A 19,239-nucleotide genomic window follows, 5' to 3' on the forward strand; every position below is an offset into this window, starting at 1 on the left:
CAACATGATATTGCTTATACAGCACATGAAGATAAATCAAAAGAGTTAGTCTGGTATTGGGACTCAGGTTGCTCTTATCACTGTACCAGTGACATTAATAGTTTTAGGGAATTTGTTGAATTGGAAGAGCCAATACCTTTGACTATTGGAGATGGGAATAAAATTACTGGTATAGCTAAAGGTACAGTATTAGCTGAATGTTTTGATGGCAAAAAATGGAACAAATGTAAACTGGAAAATGTATTGTTTACACCTCGTCTTGGTAAGTTTAACCTGTTCTCGTGGATGCAAGCAATGAAAAAAGGTTACAAGTTATTTTCCTCATTAGAAGGAACAGAAATTAGTGATAGTAAGTCGGGCAAAGTATTGATGACTTGTAGACCAGTTGGTAATTCATTTGTTCTAAATTTGAAGACACGAAAAGATGAAAATAATTTTGCTTTAATTGTTAAAGATGCATCACTAAGTGAGTGGCATAAAAGACTTGCACATGTAAACGTCCATAAAATCATAGAAATGTCCAAAGAAGGTTTACTACCTAAAATAAAGATTGATTGTGATCCTAATAAATTTGTTTGTGATGGCTGTATGAAGGGTAAAATGTGTTCAAAGTCATTCAAGACTGCAGTACCAAGAGAAGTAAAGGTTGGTGAAGCTTTCCATTGCGATCTAGTTGGTCCAATGGAAGCGTCATCAATTAGAGGTTCAAATTATGCATTAGTAATAAAAGATGAATTCAGTTCCTTTCGTTCAATTTACTTCATTACCCACAAATCAGACACTTTTGCAAAAATTGATGAACATATTAAGGAGACTGAAAAGGTTACCGGTTCGAAGGTGAAGATAATGAGGTCCGATAATGGATTAGAGTTTATTAATAGTAAAGTTGAAACAATTTTAAAAAACAATGTAATTACTCATGAGTTGAGTTGTCCGTACACTCCTCAACAGAATGGATTGATTGAGAGAGAAAATCGATCAATAGCTGAATTAGCACGATCAATGTTGTTCGGAAGTAAATTACCTAAAAGACTGTGGGCCGAAGCCATGAACACTGCTGTGTATGTAATGAATTTAGTTATTAACAAAAAACATAAAGGTATAACACCATATGAGCTGTGGTACAATAAAAAACCTTGTTATGACCATCTTCGCGTTTTTGGTTGTGTTGTATACGTTAAAATACCTGATCAACAAAGAAAGAAGTGGGACGCAAAGTCCAAGAAATGTATCTTCATCGGTTATACCGAATCAACAAAAAACTATCGTGTTTACGATCCATTTTCCAACAAAATTAGTGTCACCTGTAATGTTAAATTTTCTGAAAATGATGATAATGGTGAAGCTACAATTGATAGTGTTAACAATGATGAAGTTGTTAATTTGAGAAAATTATGTGGAGTCAATGATGAAGATGAAAATGAAGATGATAATGACTCTGATAGTGATGAGACTATCATTTACGATCCACTTGATGAGGATGAACTGACCAACCTAAATTTAAAAGGAAATTCATTTGTTAACATGTGTCTTGCTTCAATTTCTGACAATATATTGGAACCATTAAGTTATGATGAAGCGATGAGTTCAACAGACTCAGTTAATTGGTTAAACGCAATGAAAGATGAAATGAAATCTTTAAATGATAACAATGTTTATGACTTAGTTGAACTTCCAAAAGGTAAACGAGTAATTTCCTGTCGATGGGTTTACCGAATCAAACGAAAAAGTGATGGAACTATTGAGAGGTTCAAAGCTAGATTGGTAGCTAAAGGTTACTCTCAAAAATATGGAGTGGACTACTTCGAGACTTACAGTCCAGTTGCTCGTTACGACTCAATACGAGCAATACTTTCAATTGCTGCCGCTAATAAAATGTATTTGTTACAGTTTGACGTTAAAACTGCATTTCTTTATGGTGATCTCTATGAAGAGATCTTTATGCAGCAACCAGTTGGATTTGACGATAAAAGTGGTAAAGTGTTTAAATTAAAGAAAGGCTTGTATGGCCTGAAACAAGCTCCACGACAGTGGAATGCAAAAATTGTTGAGTTCTTCTCAAACCATAAATTCACTCAATGCAAAGCTGATCAATGTATTTTCGTCAATAATCAAAATTCCCTAACTATTTGTGTCATTTATGTTGACGATGGACTTGTTGTTAGTACTAACAAAAGTGAACTTGAAAAATTAACTAATGTCTTGTCAAAAGCTTTCGATATGAAGTTCCAATCTCCTCAAGTTTTTGTAGGTATGGAGATTATCCAGAGTCCAGATCGTTCATCAATTAAAATCAAGCAATCAGCTTACATTAAATCATTGCTGAAACGTTTCCACATGGAAAATTGCAAACCAATTGGTTCTCCTGGCGATCCTAACATTAAACTGATTGCAACTAATGATCCACCTGATGCATCGATTCCATATCAAGAGGCTGTTGGTGCTCTTCTGTACCTCTCTATCATCTCTCGACCTGATATTACCTTTCAGGTCAACAAAGCAAGTCAATTTAATTCATGTTATAATGACATTCATTGGGGAGCAATAAAGAAAATCTTCCGGTACCTTAAAGGTACAACTGATTATGGCATCATCTACAATTATCCGAATCCTGAACTTCAATTACATGGCTATTGTGATGCTGACTTTGGTGGTGATCTCGTTAAAAGAAAGTCTACAAATGGATTCACTGTCACACTTGGAGATTCACCAGTTTCTTGGGCTTCGAGACTTCAGAAAAGTGTCGCTTTGTCGACCACTGAAGCTGAATATGTTTCAATTTCGGAATGTACTAAAGACGTTTTGTGGTACATTCAACTACTGACCGAATTACATGTTAATTTGACCACTCCAATCACCATTTACAGCGACAATCAAGGAGCGATCCTTTTATCGAAAAATAGTTGCCTGCCTAAACTAACCAAGCATATTGATATGCGGTTTCATTTCATTCGTGATCATCAAGAAAATGGAAAAATACGAATCGAGTATATTCCAACAACTAAACAACCAGCCGATATGTTAACCAAATCGTTAACACCAGCAAATTTAAGCAAATGTATCAATTTGCTCAACATTAGTTAATTGTGTTTGTTCATAGCAAGGGAGGCTGTTGGTTGAAAATATCAACATTACTTGATTTATTATAACTTGAACTAACCATTCTATCTTTCTAAATGTTCAATTTGACTTATTAGTCATGATTTACCTTTAATCTAAATTCATTTTCAATTTTTGACTTTTTTCACTTTTTCTCGTTTCATCTTCCAACATCACCAATAATGTTTCTGACTAACATTCAACACTTTATTCACTCATAGTTCATCATCATGAACTTAATGATTAATAATTAGTTTTGACCTGATAAGTCATTTAAGTATTAACTATGAAAAACCCTTATTTTGACCTTTTCCCATACATTTCACCATATGAAGCTACTGAATAAAGAACCTCTGGTATTACTCGATATTTTTACATATCGTTAGCTTCCTTTCATTGAGACAAATCTGTCGGTAACATTTGTTTACCTGTACGACTCATAGTTCATGAGAAAACCTCAGTTTCTCCATGAACTATGAACCCTCCAAAGTCCTAGGGAAAGTGTCCACTGTACCTCAACCATTCAACCTAATAACTTGATCCTTTCTTTAATCATTTACTATTCACCTACTCTAACTAACTACAACACCTAATTTCACCCCTTAAACCTAGAAGCTATTTTGACCCTTCAACTTGACCATTTTTACTTGCTTAAGCTATTTTCAACCTCTTGCTATCAACAAACACAAATCCCTAGAGGAACTCACATTCCTTGGTTTTCTTCCACTCATTCATCTTAACCGTCAAACAAACTCTTACTCACCGAGGACTCAAAAGGGCTGTCTTACCTGCCCTACTATAAATACCTAAAATGTCACCTTAACACTCATGGTGTATATTGTATGTCGATGGTGTATCTTTGTCTTGTATTCAGTCTGTTTTTGAGCTTAACTAGATTTTGTATCATTATTGTATTGTCTTCCTTGGTGTTAATTTACATTTAGTTGAATTGTCAATTGCTTCTTCATCATCTTCAACAATTTTGAATAAACTTATTTGAATTGAATATTTTGACTTCATGTCAGTTTGGTCTGAATATTGACCGTGTGTTTTGTTTCATTTAATTCATCTTTAACCTTATTAAATTCACCATCATAACCAACACTTTGAATTGTGTTTCAATTTGGAGACTAAATAAAAGCTAATTAATAATTAAGGTTAAACAGAAAACAATTATCCAACTGATCGATATTTTCATTATTAAAGGTGTTGTTTAATGTTTAGCCATTGCTTTTGTTTTCTGTTCAACCTTACAAATAGTTGCAGTGTTATTATAATTATAATGAAGGTGAAGAAAAAAAAGGCTGATAGAAACACTAATAGAATAGAATCGTTAATTAACTCGAACTTTAAATGGTTTTTTATATCTTTTATTTCCATTGCTTTTCATTAGGCTTTTTGCTTTACTCAACAAAGTAGATATAAAATTGAATGAAATGAACAATGAACAAAATTTCGAGATGAAATGAGGGAAGAAAAGAAGACAAAATTTACTATCAACAGTGAAAACCCAAGTGACTGTTTAACTGTTAATTTAACAATTAGCTGGAAACTTGGTTTTTATTGGAGTGTAAAAAGACTGGAATAATTTTGATGTTTGTGATACTTGGTGACATGCAGTCAATCTTGACAGGTACTTGAGCACTTCATTGGCACTTCAAGTGCTAATCAATTTCTTGGTCAAGTTAAACTAACTTCCAGATCATTTCATTCTCATCTTTTGCAACTCGAACAAAATTGCAAGAAAACATGAAACACAAAATCATTAAACTTGGCACAACAGATGGATGCATAAAAAATGAAAACAGAATCCAAACAACAGCTCAGCTTGAGCTCGATATTTATATTTTATTCACATTCGGATCGCCTTGCAATCGATCTGTTCGTTAGTCGGTTAAATTAATTTGCAATGGAACTTATTTCGATTCTCATTCTATTATTATTTTTGAACCTTGCAAAGTCAACTAATAGTTATGCAAAAGTTAGACAAAACAAGCGACTTAAATGAAGTTTCGTGAAAAGATGATAACCAGTGATAAGAGATGCCACTTACTCAAATGGCCAAGTTACGTTGCTCTTTAGGGTCGACAGGAAGGCTCATTATAACATAAGAAATGTTAATGGTCGAAGTCGATTCTGTTGAGATTCTTCTTCGATCATTTTTCTTCGAGAATATTTCAGGTGATCTTTTATGATTAACGTCCAATAATCCATTGGAACGCATTTACAAGCATTTGTTGTTGATTTAAATTTTAATTTGTTTTTTGCGAATCGATTGCAATTTTTTCATTTTCGTTCAACATTTACAATGTAAAAATAATGTTCTTGTTTTTCAAGAGGTTTCAAGAGCCATTTCACTCACTCATTTCGAGTGTCATTTTTTTTTCTCGTTGAAACACAACGAACAATTTGCAGTCTGAAGAACCAGAAAAATAATTGAAAAGTTGAATTTAATTCTTTTATTGAAACATTTTCCTTTCTCCCTTTTCGTTATCTCGAATGATGAACATTTTGTAAATTAAATATTTTCCCTCGAAGTTGTTGCAGCTTTCATTTCATCATTATGTGATTTGTAACCAAACCAAAACATGTAATAAAATTAGCATTACATCGCATAATAGTACAAGTAAATGTGATTAACATTTTCAGAAAAAAATTCTCAATGTTTCATGATTGTTAGTCAGGAGAAAAAAAAATTATGTGAAATTTCGTAGTTTGAAATAGAATTGAAAAAACATGGAAAAAAAGATTAAATTCTCAAATGTTTACAATAATCAATGATGAATGTTATCATAACAGGGAATGAGTTTTTACTCGGAGTTAATATTTGGCTTTCATTACTTCGCAAGTCTTGACTTTTCCATTGCCTGAGCTTTACATGATCACTAATAAAAATTTGCTCATTTATGAAGAAAGAATTGAATAAAGAAGTAAAATGCTTTTTTCACTCTCATTATTATTACGAGCCAAGAGTTTTCAGCTTTTGTTTTTATTCTGTTCGGTTTATACAGAAACAGTGAATTCATGATAATTTCCTAACCTTGTTTACCTTAAATCTATTTCAATTACGGTAAACTTTTGCAACTCATGAAAAATGCTTGAAAGAATCTTAAATGTTGAGATTTTTTCTTACCATTTGAGGAAAAAAACGCTAAATTAACAAGACAATTTGAGTTTATTTTTGCTTTTTTTCATCTTAATATTATCTTAATACAATTCAAATAAACTAACTTCAGTCAAATTACTTTTTGTTACCACCAAAGGGTTAAATAAGGTACGATTAATGAGTGCAAATTTAATGAAACTCGTTTTTTCTTACGTCTTTTGATTGAAATAAATACCAATTGGTTAAAGTTTTTTAAGTGACTGGTTACAGCCAAACGAGATTAATTATGATTAGTTTTGAGAATCTAGATTTCAAATGAAATTAATTTCCTTATACTTTTGCGTTTGAACAAAAGAGGTTCTCTGATTTGCTGATATGAAAAGGTCACAAACTGTTGCATGAGGTAAAACATTTTTTCATAGTCAAAGACTGCCTAAAACTGCCTTTTATCTAAAACTTTAAAAGCGTACCAGCCTCTTATGAGGTGTAAGGTGCTAACCCGATAATAATAACGGTTAATAATCCAGACCTCTGATTTGATCTATGAGCTCCCTACAGGGTGAAGCATCATAATTTTAACCGTTCAATGTCATTGAAGGTTACTTCTTTATTTGACCTCTAAATGACATTTAAAAGCCATTTTTGAGAGTTAATAAAACCTTTTGCTTGACATTTGTTACAGATTGTTTGTTACTATCAGAAATAATTGCGAATTGATAACTAAGGCGAGAAAGAAACGGAACGGCCGATAATTGTGAACAAATTAATTTTTGATGGGTGGTTCGTTATCGGCTAACAATAAGAAAATCGATCTTTGTAAGATCGATTTTCTTTTTATTCAAAGATTTTCATGAAACTCCAATTAATCTGATCCTTTTCATTTTTGATTAATTGAAAATTATGTAATTGTTTTCTTCAAATAATGGGCTAATCAGTTGACTATTATGTAACAAAAGTGATTACACCATGATTCCTCTCCCAGAGTTGTGTTGCATCAATTGAAAGTGTAAATGCAATGAATGTTGATTACGTATTCATAATACAAAAGACTTTTGATTGTTATTTTCAACTGATTAAGATGTAACAATCATTCGATGAAAAGGAAAAAAAACTCTTCTCTTTATCTTCCCTGGAGAGACTTACAGACTTATCAGTGATTGTACAAATGGCAGACTAATGTACCTGCAAGTGTACATCAAATACAAGGTGCAAGTGAACAATGATAATGGACAAAATGGTTTAAATGAAAGGTGCAATTGACACCATTTTTGTGGGCCAAAATGGTAGGCGAAACAATCTTGACTGGAATTGAATCCAATTTCATTGGGAAAAGGATGAAAACGAGAAACGAAAACAGTTGATTCACTTTGAGTCTCATCCATGACTTGATAAGTATACATTTCAGGTTAAACTAAACTGTAATCAAAGGTCATTATTCAGCAATCAAATTGAATGTAAATGAAGACCATTTTCATTAAACCATTGAACCATTCTTTCCGTTTCCTTTTACAAGTGAAAAGTTCCTAGAGATTAGAGCGAGAAAAGAGTGGTGAAAAAAAGCGAAGAGAAACTTTCAATTTGCTTGGCAATCACAAATAATGAATAAAAAGACTCGTCATCTGTAGTTCATTTGATATTGAACATTTAATTAGGTGAACAAGGTGAATGAGAAAAGAGTAGAAAAAAGAGATTCAATGATTGTCAGGGTAGCAAATGAATTTGCTAATTCAATTCAAAGTATAATTAACTTTCATTCTGCTTGTTCATTGAACAAAATTTCCTTTCTCTTTATCCAATCTTTCAGCAAACTCGACTCATTGAAACTCGACATTTGAAACAATCAAACAGAAAAATTTGAAATGCAAAAATTTCGTTTACAATTTTCATTCAAATTCACTAATTTGTCATCATTGACAATCAGGGAAAAAGAGTCCATCTGAGAATAAATTGTTCAACGAATGAAAAATCATTTCCATCATTCATCCATTCATGGTACATATCATTTTTAGGATAAAAAAAGGGGGAAAATTTCATTCCAATTGTCTAGTCTCGAATTGCACTTGAAATTTCATTTTTACTGTCCATTCAACTTGAATGGTCGATGAATTTTTCCTGCTCTTCAACTTCATCATTGAACTCGAGTTTAACAGGAATAATCAAATGATGAATGAAGAGTAAATCTGCTTTTTTATTTATGGTCAGAAATGGTCGCTTTAATCAATTTCATTTCATTCACTTTTTGATTGTTGAACCATTGAAAAGCTTCAATCATTATTTAATCTTTCGCTTTTTTCGCCTTTACCCAACTCTTTGAAACCTTTTATAGTTTAATCTGTTTCTCTTCTTTTTGCATCATGTTCACTTTCATGTTGAACAAACATGTTTAGATAAAGTTGATTATGAATCCCAAAAGGGTTGTTTATTGTAATTGGATTATAGATTTAGCTTTAGCTTTGCATTTCTAATTCTCACTCTTTTTGTTTACTCGCTTTTAATTTTACCTGTTTAACCTTTTCAAGCTTATGTTTCAAAGGAAAACCTAAATCCAAGGAAAAACAAGATTTACATTAAATTAGTAAGAAGAAGAAGAAAAATGCAAAAGTGAAATCGTTAAAAAAAGTTCTAAGGTTATATCGAATTTCGAGAAGCAAAGTTCAGTGCGTATTTGATTTCCATATTCGTTACGAATAGTTTTATCAATACAAAAGTTCATCTTTTAAGCTTCAATGCTTTTGAAATGAAAATCTTATAACATTATAAAATATCATTACACTTGATTGCTCATTTCTTAGCAACAAAAAGGTCCAGTAAGGTCATTTGGTCAAATGATAAAGACCAAAGAATATGGTAAACTGGTCAGGAATTTTTGTGATGAACATAAATGATTTAAAATTTTATGCTAAATTGATTTTTCGAAATGTTTCATTTTCGAGGTATCATGAAAAACTGTTGGAAATGCATGGTAACGAGTATAAAATCACCAGAGATGAAACCACGCTAGGAATGAATTTTTCAATTCTCATTTCCATGAATTGATTTAGCTTGATCTGCCATTCCGCAAAGCTGACCATTTTTGATAAATTGTCCTTTTCTTCGTCATTGAAATATTCATAAAATTTTGGTCAACTTTACAACTGGAATAATCTGGATTCATCAGAGATTTTCAGCATTTACGGAATCTCCAACTACGACTGTCTCTTGATCAACCAACGCGAGTTACTTCAGTTACTTGAGCTTCTATTGTCCAGCTCAAAGTTTGCAAACAAATGTCATTATTGTTTAATTGCTTGACAAATTTTTCGATGCTTATGAATCCTTTTGAGTCAGTTGAACCATTTTCATGAACTTATTCATTTTGTTCACAATTAGGTTTGTATTTATCAATCAGGATGTACAACTTGATGGTTCAACTCTAAACTGAATTCAAGTTCAACAATTGAATCACAGCCAATGAGAGTAAACTTTAAAGTCAATCAGAAGCAGGTTGACAATCAAGTCAAGTTTAAAATGAGAACAAAAAATAACTTTAAATTGCATCCTTTTAATTTCCTTTTCCTCTTCACAAGATAATCATCACCATCATGATGGTTACCTTGATGGAGCTCATCTTGATTCTGTTTACATTCACTACCTTTTTTCCTTTGGTAAAAGTACAGCAAGTTGAAAAGAAAAAGAAGATAATAGATGAAAAAAATGAGGTTGAATTTTTTTCTCTTCCCTTTCCATTTTCTTGTTCATTTCTTTTCTCTGATCGCAAATGGTAACAACAAAGATCCATTAACAAAGATAAATTGTTACTGACTGGTGACAATTTGAAGACAATTTTGTTTCAAACTGAACCAACTTGAACAATCAGTTATATGAATGTGTTGACAAAATCGCATTTTAAGCAACAGTAACTTTATCAACTTTTACCTTTTCTCACTGCTGTCGAGTTAAAATGGAAAAGCATAAAAAAGCTTTGAATAAAGTTGTTGAGTTAATCTTGAACCTTTTTGCAGGTGAAGAGAAAAAGATCTTTCAAACTGGAAACATCTCAGGTATGCAACTTGATGCTGTAAAAACTATTGTTAACAAGTAAACTGTCAACTGATTGTCAGCTTAGACGAGAACAGAATCCAAAAGAATTGAGTTGTTGATGGAAAAAAAGCAAAGATTAAAAAAATTTTTACCAAAAAGTAAAAAACTATTTTCAGGTAAAATGAACTCGATTTAGCGTTGGCTTTAGACTAAGTTTGACTTGAACATTTTTGGCTTACAGAATCATCAATACAATCAGATTAGTTTTGTGAGCTTTTCCAAGTATTGTGAGAGGACAAAAAATTTAACAAGACAGGAGAAGAGAAAAAAACGAGAAGGGAAAATGTTGAAACTAAATTGTTGGGGAGTTGAATAAGGATGAAAAAAGATGCTCAATACTTATGTTACCATTATTGTTGTTATTATTGTTATTGTTATAAGCTGTAAAATGGATAAGACGACAAGGACGATGATGATGATGATGATAGAATAAAGTTGGAAAGGAAAACAAATGATAAGAATAAGATTACCAATGCAAACTAATCTGTTATTATCATGGTAAAAAGTTGAAACTGGAGAAATTCCGACCTTTTTTCCTTTTCTTTTCAATATAAACATAAATGTGGAGCAAACAAGAAAAAATGATATTCGGGATAATAACAAGTGTATAAGAATGAACTTTTCATCTCATTCTTTTGCGTTCAATTCTGTTTATAAATATCTATCAATAAAGCTTATCAATAATCTTAGTTTAGAATAAGATGGAAAATTTGGAAAACTCGAGTTTTACAAGTAAAAATAGAAAATTCTGGGAGTTGGAATGCTGGGAGGGAAGTTGGAGGTGAAAATATCGAGTGATGCTGGGAGTGAAAGTACTGGGAGTTGAATATTGACTGCAAAAGTGTCGAGTGAAATTCTGGGAGAATACTGTTTACAAAATGTTGGGAGTGAAATAACTGGGAGTGAGGATTGGGGCTCGGAGGAAGCTGTCTTCTGAGCATTAACTATCAGTACATCGTTTGCTATTCACTTGGACTAACGTGATAAATATTTTGAATTTGACTTCATATTACACATTTATCTATTTTCCTCTGCTTGGTTGCTATTCACTCGCTTCTTTATTTATCCATGAACTCAATTGGGTTATTGGAAGATTTTATCTCCATTTCAAACGATAAAAAAAGGTTAACAAAAAAGAAAAGGAAAAGAGTTCAATTTTGTCCAATAAAATGATGAAAAGCTCAATTCAATTTTACTATCAAATTTATTCAAAATGTGGTGACTTTTCTTTGTGTGAAACTAGGAAACTGAAAAATGAGATCATCTTTTTTTTGTGTATTTTGCCTTTTTTTGACCTCATTTTTTTTCCTCGTACAAAATTTCAATCTTTTTTACTTTTCTTTTCAGGTTTTATCCAATCGTGATCCTCAAGATAAAATCTACCGCAATGATTCTTCGGACATGCTGCGTGAAATTGATGAACTTTGGTTTCATTTGTTGTCCTGTGAAGACATTTACAAGTTGAAACACAATGCTCTGCTCAATATCGACTTCATGATGTCTGCTGTTCAAAGTTCATCCATTAGTTATTACAGATCAGTCCTTGAATTGGTTCGCGGAAAAATCATTGACTGGGAGGTTGACCTGCTTTACCACATGACCAAACAATCGGTCAACATTGTCTCTCAAAATACCGACCAATTGTCAATAGAGATACTACTCTGGTTAAGACCCTTTGCCGCAGCCATTGCCGATTCAACAAGTGGACTTTGCATCAATCAACTTCAACTCAATTATCCCAATAAAGATTCACTTTTCAGTTCATCTAATAATTGTGATCAAATGGGTGACAAGGAGAGTCACAGCAATGCCATTAACGTTAAAACAAATGCGTCTAAAAATATCAACAATAGCCTTACAAGTTCAACTCTAAGTCCAATCAATCGCTTCGCCGAGTCCAAATATCTTGAAAATTTGGTCCGAGATACGGTCAACTGGTGTGCCAGGTATTCAGGTTCCCTGCTGATTCCCATAAATTCATGGCTTCATCTTCCCCTACCAATGCAAGTCTCTGTGATATCATGTCCTTATGCAATAACTCGTGCAACTTTAACCAATGACCACCAGAATCTCATCTTTTGCAATAAACGATCAATTCATTTTTTCAATTTGGCTTCTAAAACTTTACTCAAATCAGTTCAAGGTGAGAAAATTTCATTTCACAGTCATGCCAACCATCAAGTTTCATTTAACAAACTCAACATTAGTGACCTTCCGATTCGATTCCAAGATCAATCTAATCGATTTTTTTGACTCAAAAATTGATCGATCTCAACCAAGAAAAAATTGATCTCTTAAATCATGTGCTTTCGAGTCGAAAATGTTTTTTAACAATGTTTTATAAAAATTGCAAATCGATCAATTTTTGCGAAAAATCGAGCAAGATAATCGATCAAAGTAAAAATCGAAAATCTGAACATTTCAAACAAAACTAAACCCAGTTTTCATCTTCAATGAAAATGAAATTTGAGTCGACAGAAATGAAGATTTCAAGTTTCTGGTTTTCATATTGACTCATTAAGACATTTCAACTTGTTGAGGAGCACCTAAATTCAAACTGATTCAACTTAATTTGATGATCTTTCTTTTCACACCAACTTTAATCAGGTCACCGAGAAACCATTACGTGCCTTGATATATCCTCTTCTGGTCGTTATCTGGTTACTGGGAGTGAGGATACTTCTGTGATTTTATGGGAAATTGATGCTGATGGAGAAATTGAATGTAACTCGAGATATAGTTTAGGGTAAGTGAAGAAAGTTCAAGAGAAGATAATTTTTCCCTTTTTTCACCAAAAAAATGACCCATCAATTGAAGCAATTTCAAGTCATCATTCTTGCCCACTACAAACACTAAATGGTCAACTTTAAATTTTAGAAAAAAAACTTTTTTCCTTTCATCTTTCTTCTCATTTTTCATCTGCGTTTGCTTTGCAATTGTTTACTTTCAACTCATTTAAATCAGTCTTCTTTACAATTCCTTTAGCATCACGATTATTCACTTGAAATGGTTTCTTTGAGCCTTTAAAAGAAAATCTTTTTTTTCTTGTTTTTACTCTTTCAGTTTTGGCAATAAGGAAAAGAGAAACTAATCTTTTATAATCAAAAGTTTGTTTGTGTTTAAAAATGAACAATTATTAATTCCATGATTTATACATTTTCATGTAAAAATGCAACAAACTTCAACTTGAAACGTTGAACATTTTCTTTTGGTTTACACTCAATTTTGTGATAACTTGCAGTTAACAGTGAAAACATTCATCATGAGTACAGGCAAAAGATGAAGATGAAGAACAAGTAAGTTTACAGAAATGAGGTTGAATAGTTTTGGTTTTATTCCTGACAAATTCATCATTCCTACGGAAATAAAAGTGAAATGGTAAAATTACACTTTCAACTTGTTCCATGATTTTGCTTTGTTTTTTCTTCTTTTCTCTTCTTCTTTTTTCATCTTCATCTTCATCTTTTTACCAACTTCAACATGATTAATTGATTATGTACAAGATTAATGGACTTTTTTGTTGCTACTTTATCATGTATTAACCATGATATGATTTACTTGTAAGCATTGTTTAACGTCCAAATGTTTACTTTACCTTCCATTGATCCAATCAACAAATTTAGTTTGCAGTTTAGTCTTGCCAATTTGTTCATCTTTAAAAGCAATTATCGTAAATTGAACTTTTTTTTAATCAGAAAAGTATTCTTTTGTTGTTACTGCCAGGTAATGGAGTTTCAATTCAACATCACGTGTTTTCATGATCGTTATTTAGTTTTAACCTTTTCACCCTCCTCGTGCTGGGCACTTGACAATATTTTTAGAGTGACCTGCTTTTGCTAATTGAATGGGTCAAAGTGATTGCACATTGAATCACAATTGATTGAAACTGTTGCTTCAAACGTGAATTTTCATCAAAAATTGATATCTAGATGATGCTTGTTACAATGCAGGTTTTGGCAAGTGAAAATATCTCATAAAGAAGTTCAATGAATGATGAAAATTTTGAAAATCGTACGTGCCAATGTACTAATGTTTTCTTTTTTCTCTCTTTTTTAGTCATCACGTTGCGGGTGTTTTGTGTACAGCGATAACTCATAATGAGGAATATATTCTTTCTGGTTCCGAGATTGGAGCCATTTGTGTTGTTCGTCTTGATAGTGGCCTTCTCATTGGCAGATTAGAGCATCATCGAGGTATGATTACTTGTATCAAGGTAAACCTAGAGGATGATATATTTGCCGCTGGATCGACAGACTGTTCGGTATCCATTTGGTCTTTGGATACTTTTTGTGTTCTCAATCAAATATTTTTGCCCAAAGCAATACTTCACATGGACATTTCAATGGATTCAACCTTTCTTATGCTTGCCTTGGAGGACAACAAGGTTCACATACGAGCCTTAACAACAGGTTCAGAGGTTCACATTTTACAAGTAAGTAATTGTCACTTTTATTTTCGAGTTGATAAAAACAAAGTCAGTTCAATTCAATGTTTTCACAATGAAACAACAAATGAAGAATGCATTTGACTAGCAAACAAAAGCTGCAATAACACTCGATATTATGCAAATTGATAAAGATCTATCTCTTCCTTCAACTTGAACACTTTTCCAGCAAGATTTTCGTGCCTTTTCCGCATTCCAAAAAGCTTTGAATATTCAATAATATGTGATCAAGATTTCAAAAAATATTTGTTTCACTGAACTTTTACAAATAATACCGTACTTTTGGCATTTCGAGATTATGTTTTTACATTCCTCACTCGACAATTTTATTCATTGCTTGCGTTTGCAATCATATTTTCATTGCATATTGATGACACGAACAGCTCAACATCGACATCGATATCTCATCAGTTATCGATGTTGCTTTAATGTAAATAAATGAACAAAAAATGTCTTTTTTTATCTTCTTCTTCTTCCTTTGATTATTATTAATATTTTTGTTTGTTCATTTCCATTATCATTTTTTGCTCATCATTTTGTTACCCTCTCTATATATTCATCATCCATTATCTGGAATACAAAATATCATTTCAACTTGAAATGGATAATTAATATTGTTAAATATTAATATAATACTTTTCTCCCCTTTTTTTCTTATACATTTCCATGCTCTTTCCTTGTCCCATGTACATTGATGCTTATCACAATCCCTGTGGTTTTCAGCTTAAAACATGCCATCAAAATTGATAAGCATCCCAAAACATGGAAATATGAAGCAACCAGAGAAAAAAAAGTTCACATCATGTCAATGCATATTCCTCACTCCATTCTTATCCTTTTTCTTGAGCATTTTTTTCTCTCTCCTCTATTCTCTTTTATTCAACAGAATTGCAGATCACATTTACATGATATATTATTGCATTGAATATCACCATTTACGCTGATTATTATCATTACCATTACTATAATTCATGGACAATATTTTTTACTTTTTATTTCTTTATCCAAGTTAATGAAATGTTTTTCATTTCATTTCTCTTTTTGCTTTTATTTCAAGATGAAACTTTGTTTCACTCAAAATCAAATGCATTATTTTCTTACCAAATCCAAGTTTTGTGCTGTGAAATATTGCCACTGAATACCAATCATTGCTCAAAGAACTAAACCCTGAAAACAGTAGTGTTCAACTTGATGAAAGGTTTCCAATTACATAGAGATAATCATGTGAATTATATCGATTTTCTGACTTTCAACCTTTTCTCAACAAATAATTTGTGGCTTGAAATTTTCAACCTTTTTCTTCGCCAGTTTGCTTGTAAACTACTAACTTGTAAACTGCTGCTACAAATTGATGCAACAACTTGACTATGAATCCTAATGTTTTGGACAAAATACATTTAGACAATTTTTGTTGAAATTCTTGCTTACATTTCTATAATTCTTGTCATAAATTACTGATAAGGTCCATTGAAGGTAGCTGCTGAAATTCTGGTCTCTCGAAACAGTCGACACCAAGTCTTTGATTTTTGCACCATTCTCTTACTCAGAGTAGGGAAATGATTCGCTGGCCAAATCATTCTCATAAACTTTGACATTGAGATGAGATCAGAACCTCTCAACTGAGCTTTTGAGGTAAATTGGGCGGTTCCATTTTAATGTCGGATGATTGTTATGTTGCAGAAGCGTAATGACTAGATGAACCATTGCACAAAATATGTAGAGATTTTAGGAGTAATTTTTTCTAACGAATTGTATCAATTTTGTACTGAATAAGGTTTGAGTATTTATTGCCTAATTGGCAGGCACGAAAAAATGCCTCAGAGCATCCTTCCCTTGCAATTTTGATTCAAACGCACATTCTTTTTTCGTATTTTCACCTGTGCTTCAGGGTAATTCTAGTGTCGAGCTGAGCGGGATCACTTTCTAGAAAAACTTATTTAGTTTATCAGATGATGGAAAGTAGGATTCATCGTCCTCAATCAGATCTTTTCTACCCGAAACAGGCATCAAATTTTTTTCAATTGTTAGTCTTTTTTCGACACTCTTGCTGTCCAGAGGGGACTTATTATGATCTTTTTTATAAGTTTTGACTCAAAAATCAAATCTATCATCTTCTTCCATCAACAACTTAAATTTTTGTAGAAAGTGAAGTACATAAGAGTAGTGCTAAGCGGAACCCGCTTGTGGAAAATATATATGCACTTTTGAAAATAATTCAACAAACAATTAGAACTTAAACTAATAGCTAAGCTGAATTTAATCGAATTTCTAACTAAAGTAACTAACTGTGATATTCTAAAAAAAATTAAATTGTTCTAACAATTAAGTAAGTATGAAAGAAAAAGATTGTGAGTAAGAGAGTTAATTGTTGCAATCATGTCCAACATAGCTGTTGAAGTTTATCGAAAGTATTACCGAGGTAATAAACCCGACCTAAATGCTTATGAGCGAAGAGGAGCTGAATATAAAGATCATATACGAGGTGTTAGTAGTAGAAAAACATACGTTTCAAGCACAGGAAGTCGGAAATAGGGAGACTTCCGGTTTCAGTACCAAATCACCGATTTTCAAAAATTGGTACAGATATATTTCAGTTAACTTTTTTGTGTTTGTGTTGGCTTAGAAACCTAAAAATTTGTGAATAAGCATAGAGTTGATGTTTTACTGACTCACAAACTCTAGCACACACACACACTGAATCGAAATAAAGAAACAAGCAATGAGTTGTGAGTTAAAAGTGATTCAGGAAAAACGCGCGCGCGTGCTGAACTAGCGAGATTATTGTTATCGTTGATCTCCGTGAACCCGAGATAACAAGGATATCATTGAACTCGTGAGATTAAGGATTTCCATGTTTACGCGAGATCAGAGAAATCAGTTTTTAATGTTTAACTATTTTTATTATGTTTGCTTGATCGTGTTTATGAGTTTTAATTGCATGCTTTCTTCATTCTTTTCAATTCCTTTTTATCCGTTTAATAATCTTCAATTCGGAAAAAGAGATGTTTTTGTTTTTCATGTTAGGATTTATTGTATTGATCGCTACTGCCAGAACAAAACGTAGAATAGAGAAGATCAACCGCAAGCCACTAGACTTCCTTTGACTAAAGTGTCAGACATGTTTCAGCTCGACGGTGAAGATGATCACATCATGGATTTAGATGAGCATAATAACGATTTTGATGAGGCCGGACCAAATCATGAAGAAATGAACGAAAGTGATGAAGAAAATGATGCAACCACAATTATCAGAATGAACATGAACATGAATCTGAATCTGGATCAGAACATGAGTATCCAGACCCTTTCATCTGTTGTATTTTCACATGGATGAAAGATTCTTATTTTTGAACAATCAACAAGTAAAAACTTTGCAAATAGAAACAAAAATCGATTGCAGTCAACTCAAAATTCAATAATGAATTTCACTAGAGGTATAGGAGTTATTTATACTAAGAAATAATTAAGGAAATTTGTATGCGGAAATATACGTATGACTTATTTTTTACTCAAAACTCCTTCGATTGTACCAATAAACTGGACATGGTTAACAATCTGTAAATTGTTAATGATCACTGGATATTTCAAATACAATTTGCCTTAACAATGCTTATGCAAAAATTATTCCTTTAGAGCTTTCAATAACCGCAAATGGCTTTCAAAAGTCAATCCCAATATTTCTATCGACTACTTCTATTCATATGAACACAATCGAGTGTGAAAAAGAGGGTCCAGTTGTTTAAAGTGGTTATGTGAATAAAAGGACAAACATTTTGAATTTATGTTGAAAACGTTGAGCTTCAAGTTGAAAGATACTTTTTTTAAGGAAACTGAATCTTCTCTAATATCCGGAGTTCCTGGAAGTCAATCGAAACTTATTTTTTAGAGTGAAAAACGTAAAAAATGAATCATCCTCTCTGACTAGAAATTAAGTTTAAAATGAATTGACTATAAACATCAAATTCACAAGTCCAAGTTGATGAGGACATTAAACATTGAATTGGATTGAATAGGTAATCTCTAAATAAAGTTAGGAAATCGTGTCTCAGAAGTTTAAGCTATAGATTCAGTGCTTCGTGAAGCGCAACCACATACGGGCAAGAAATCATGCGTGTTGAATTAACTGAATTTGGGATTTGACTTTGTTTTGAGCAAATGAATGTTGATTTGTGAATTTTCCTGAGATCGTTTCAATCGAAGATATTTCCATTTCTTTTCTGGTGAACAATAATTCCTAATTCCTTCTTAACCGGTAATTAAGCGGAATTTGTCAATCAATAATTGAATTTAATCCTTTCGATTGTACTGTCAATTGAGATAATTAACCACATATAACACCTTTTCTCATAAAATTCGACTACTATTAAAAAGAACATTACCGTTTTTTCGCTTTCTTTTCCCAACCATAGCTTAACATAGGAAACTTTTAACTAAGTTTACCGAACTTATTTCTCTTTCTTTTCTCTATCTTTTTCGTTTAACTTAGTTAAGCTTGCTTATTGGGCTTTCT

The 19,239-nt window shown here is 32.3% G+C and overlaps 1 protein-coding gene across 1 annotated transcript in view; it reads left to right on the forward strand.

The window, feature by feature from the left end:
- LOC107362041 (uncharacterized) overlaps positions 1-19,239 on the forward strand; it is a 52,903-nt gene that overhangs the window by 22,431 nt on the left and 11,233 nt on the right. The window contains exons 2-4 of the mRNA XM_015929035.3: positions 11,633-12,428; positions 12,893-13,031; positions 14,342-14,717. Of these exons, the coding sequence (XP_015784521.2) occupies positions 11,633-12,428; positions 12,893-13,031; positions 14,342-14,717 (1,311 nt within the window). The remainder of the gene's footprint in view (positions 1-11,632; positions 12,429-12,892; positions 13,032-14,341; positions 14,718-19,239) is intronic.

Source organism: Tetranychus urticae, chromosome 1, assembly GCF_039701765.1.
Source record: "Tetranychus urticae isolate SD_2017Ah chromosome 1, NJAU_TeUrti_SD_1.0, whole genome shotgun sequence".
Lineage (NCBI taxonomy): Eukaryota > Metazoa > Arthropoda > Arachnida > Trombidiformes > Tetranychidae > Tetranychus > Tetranychus urticae.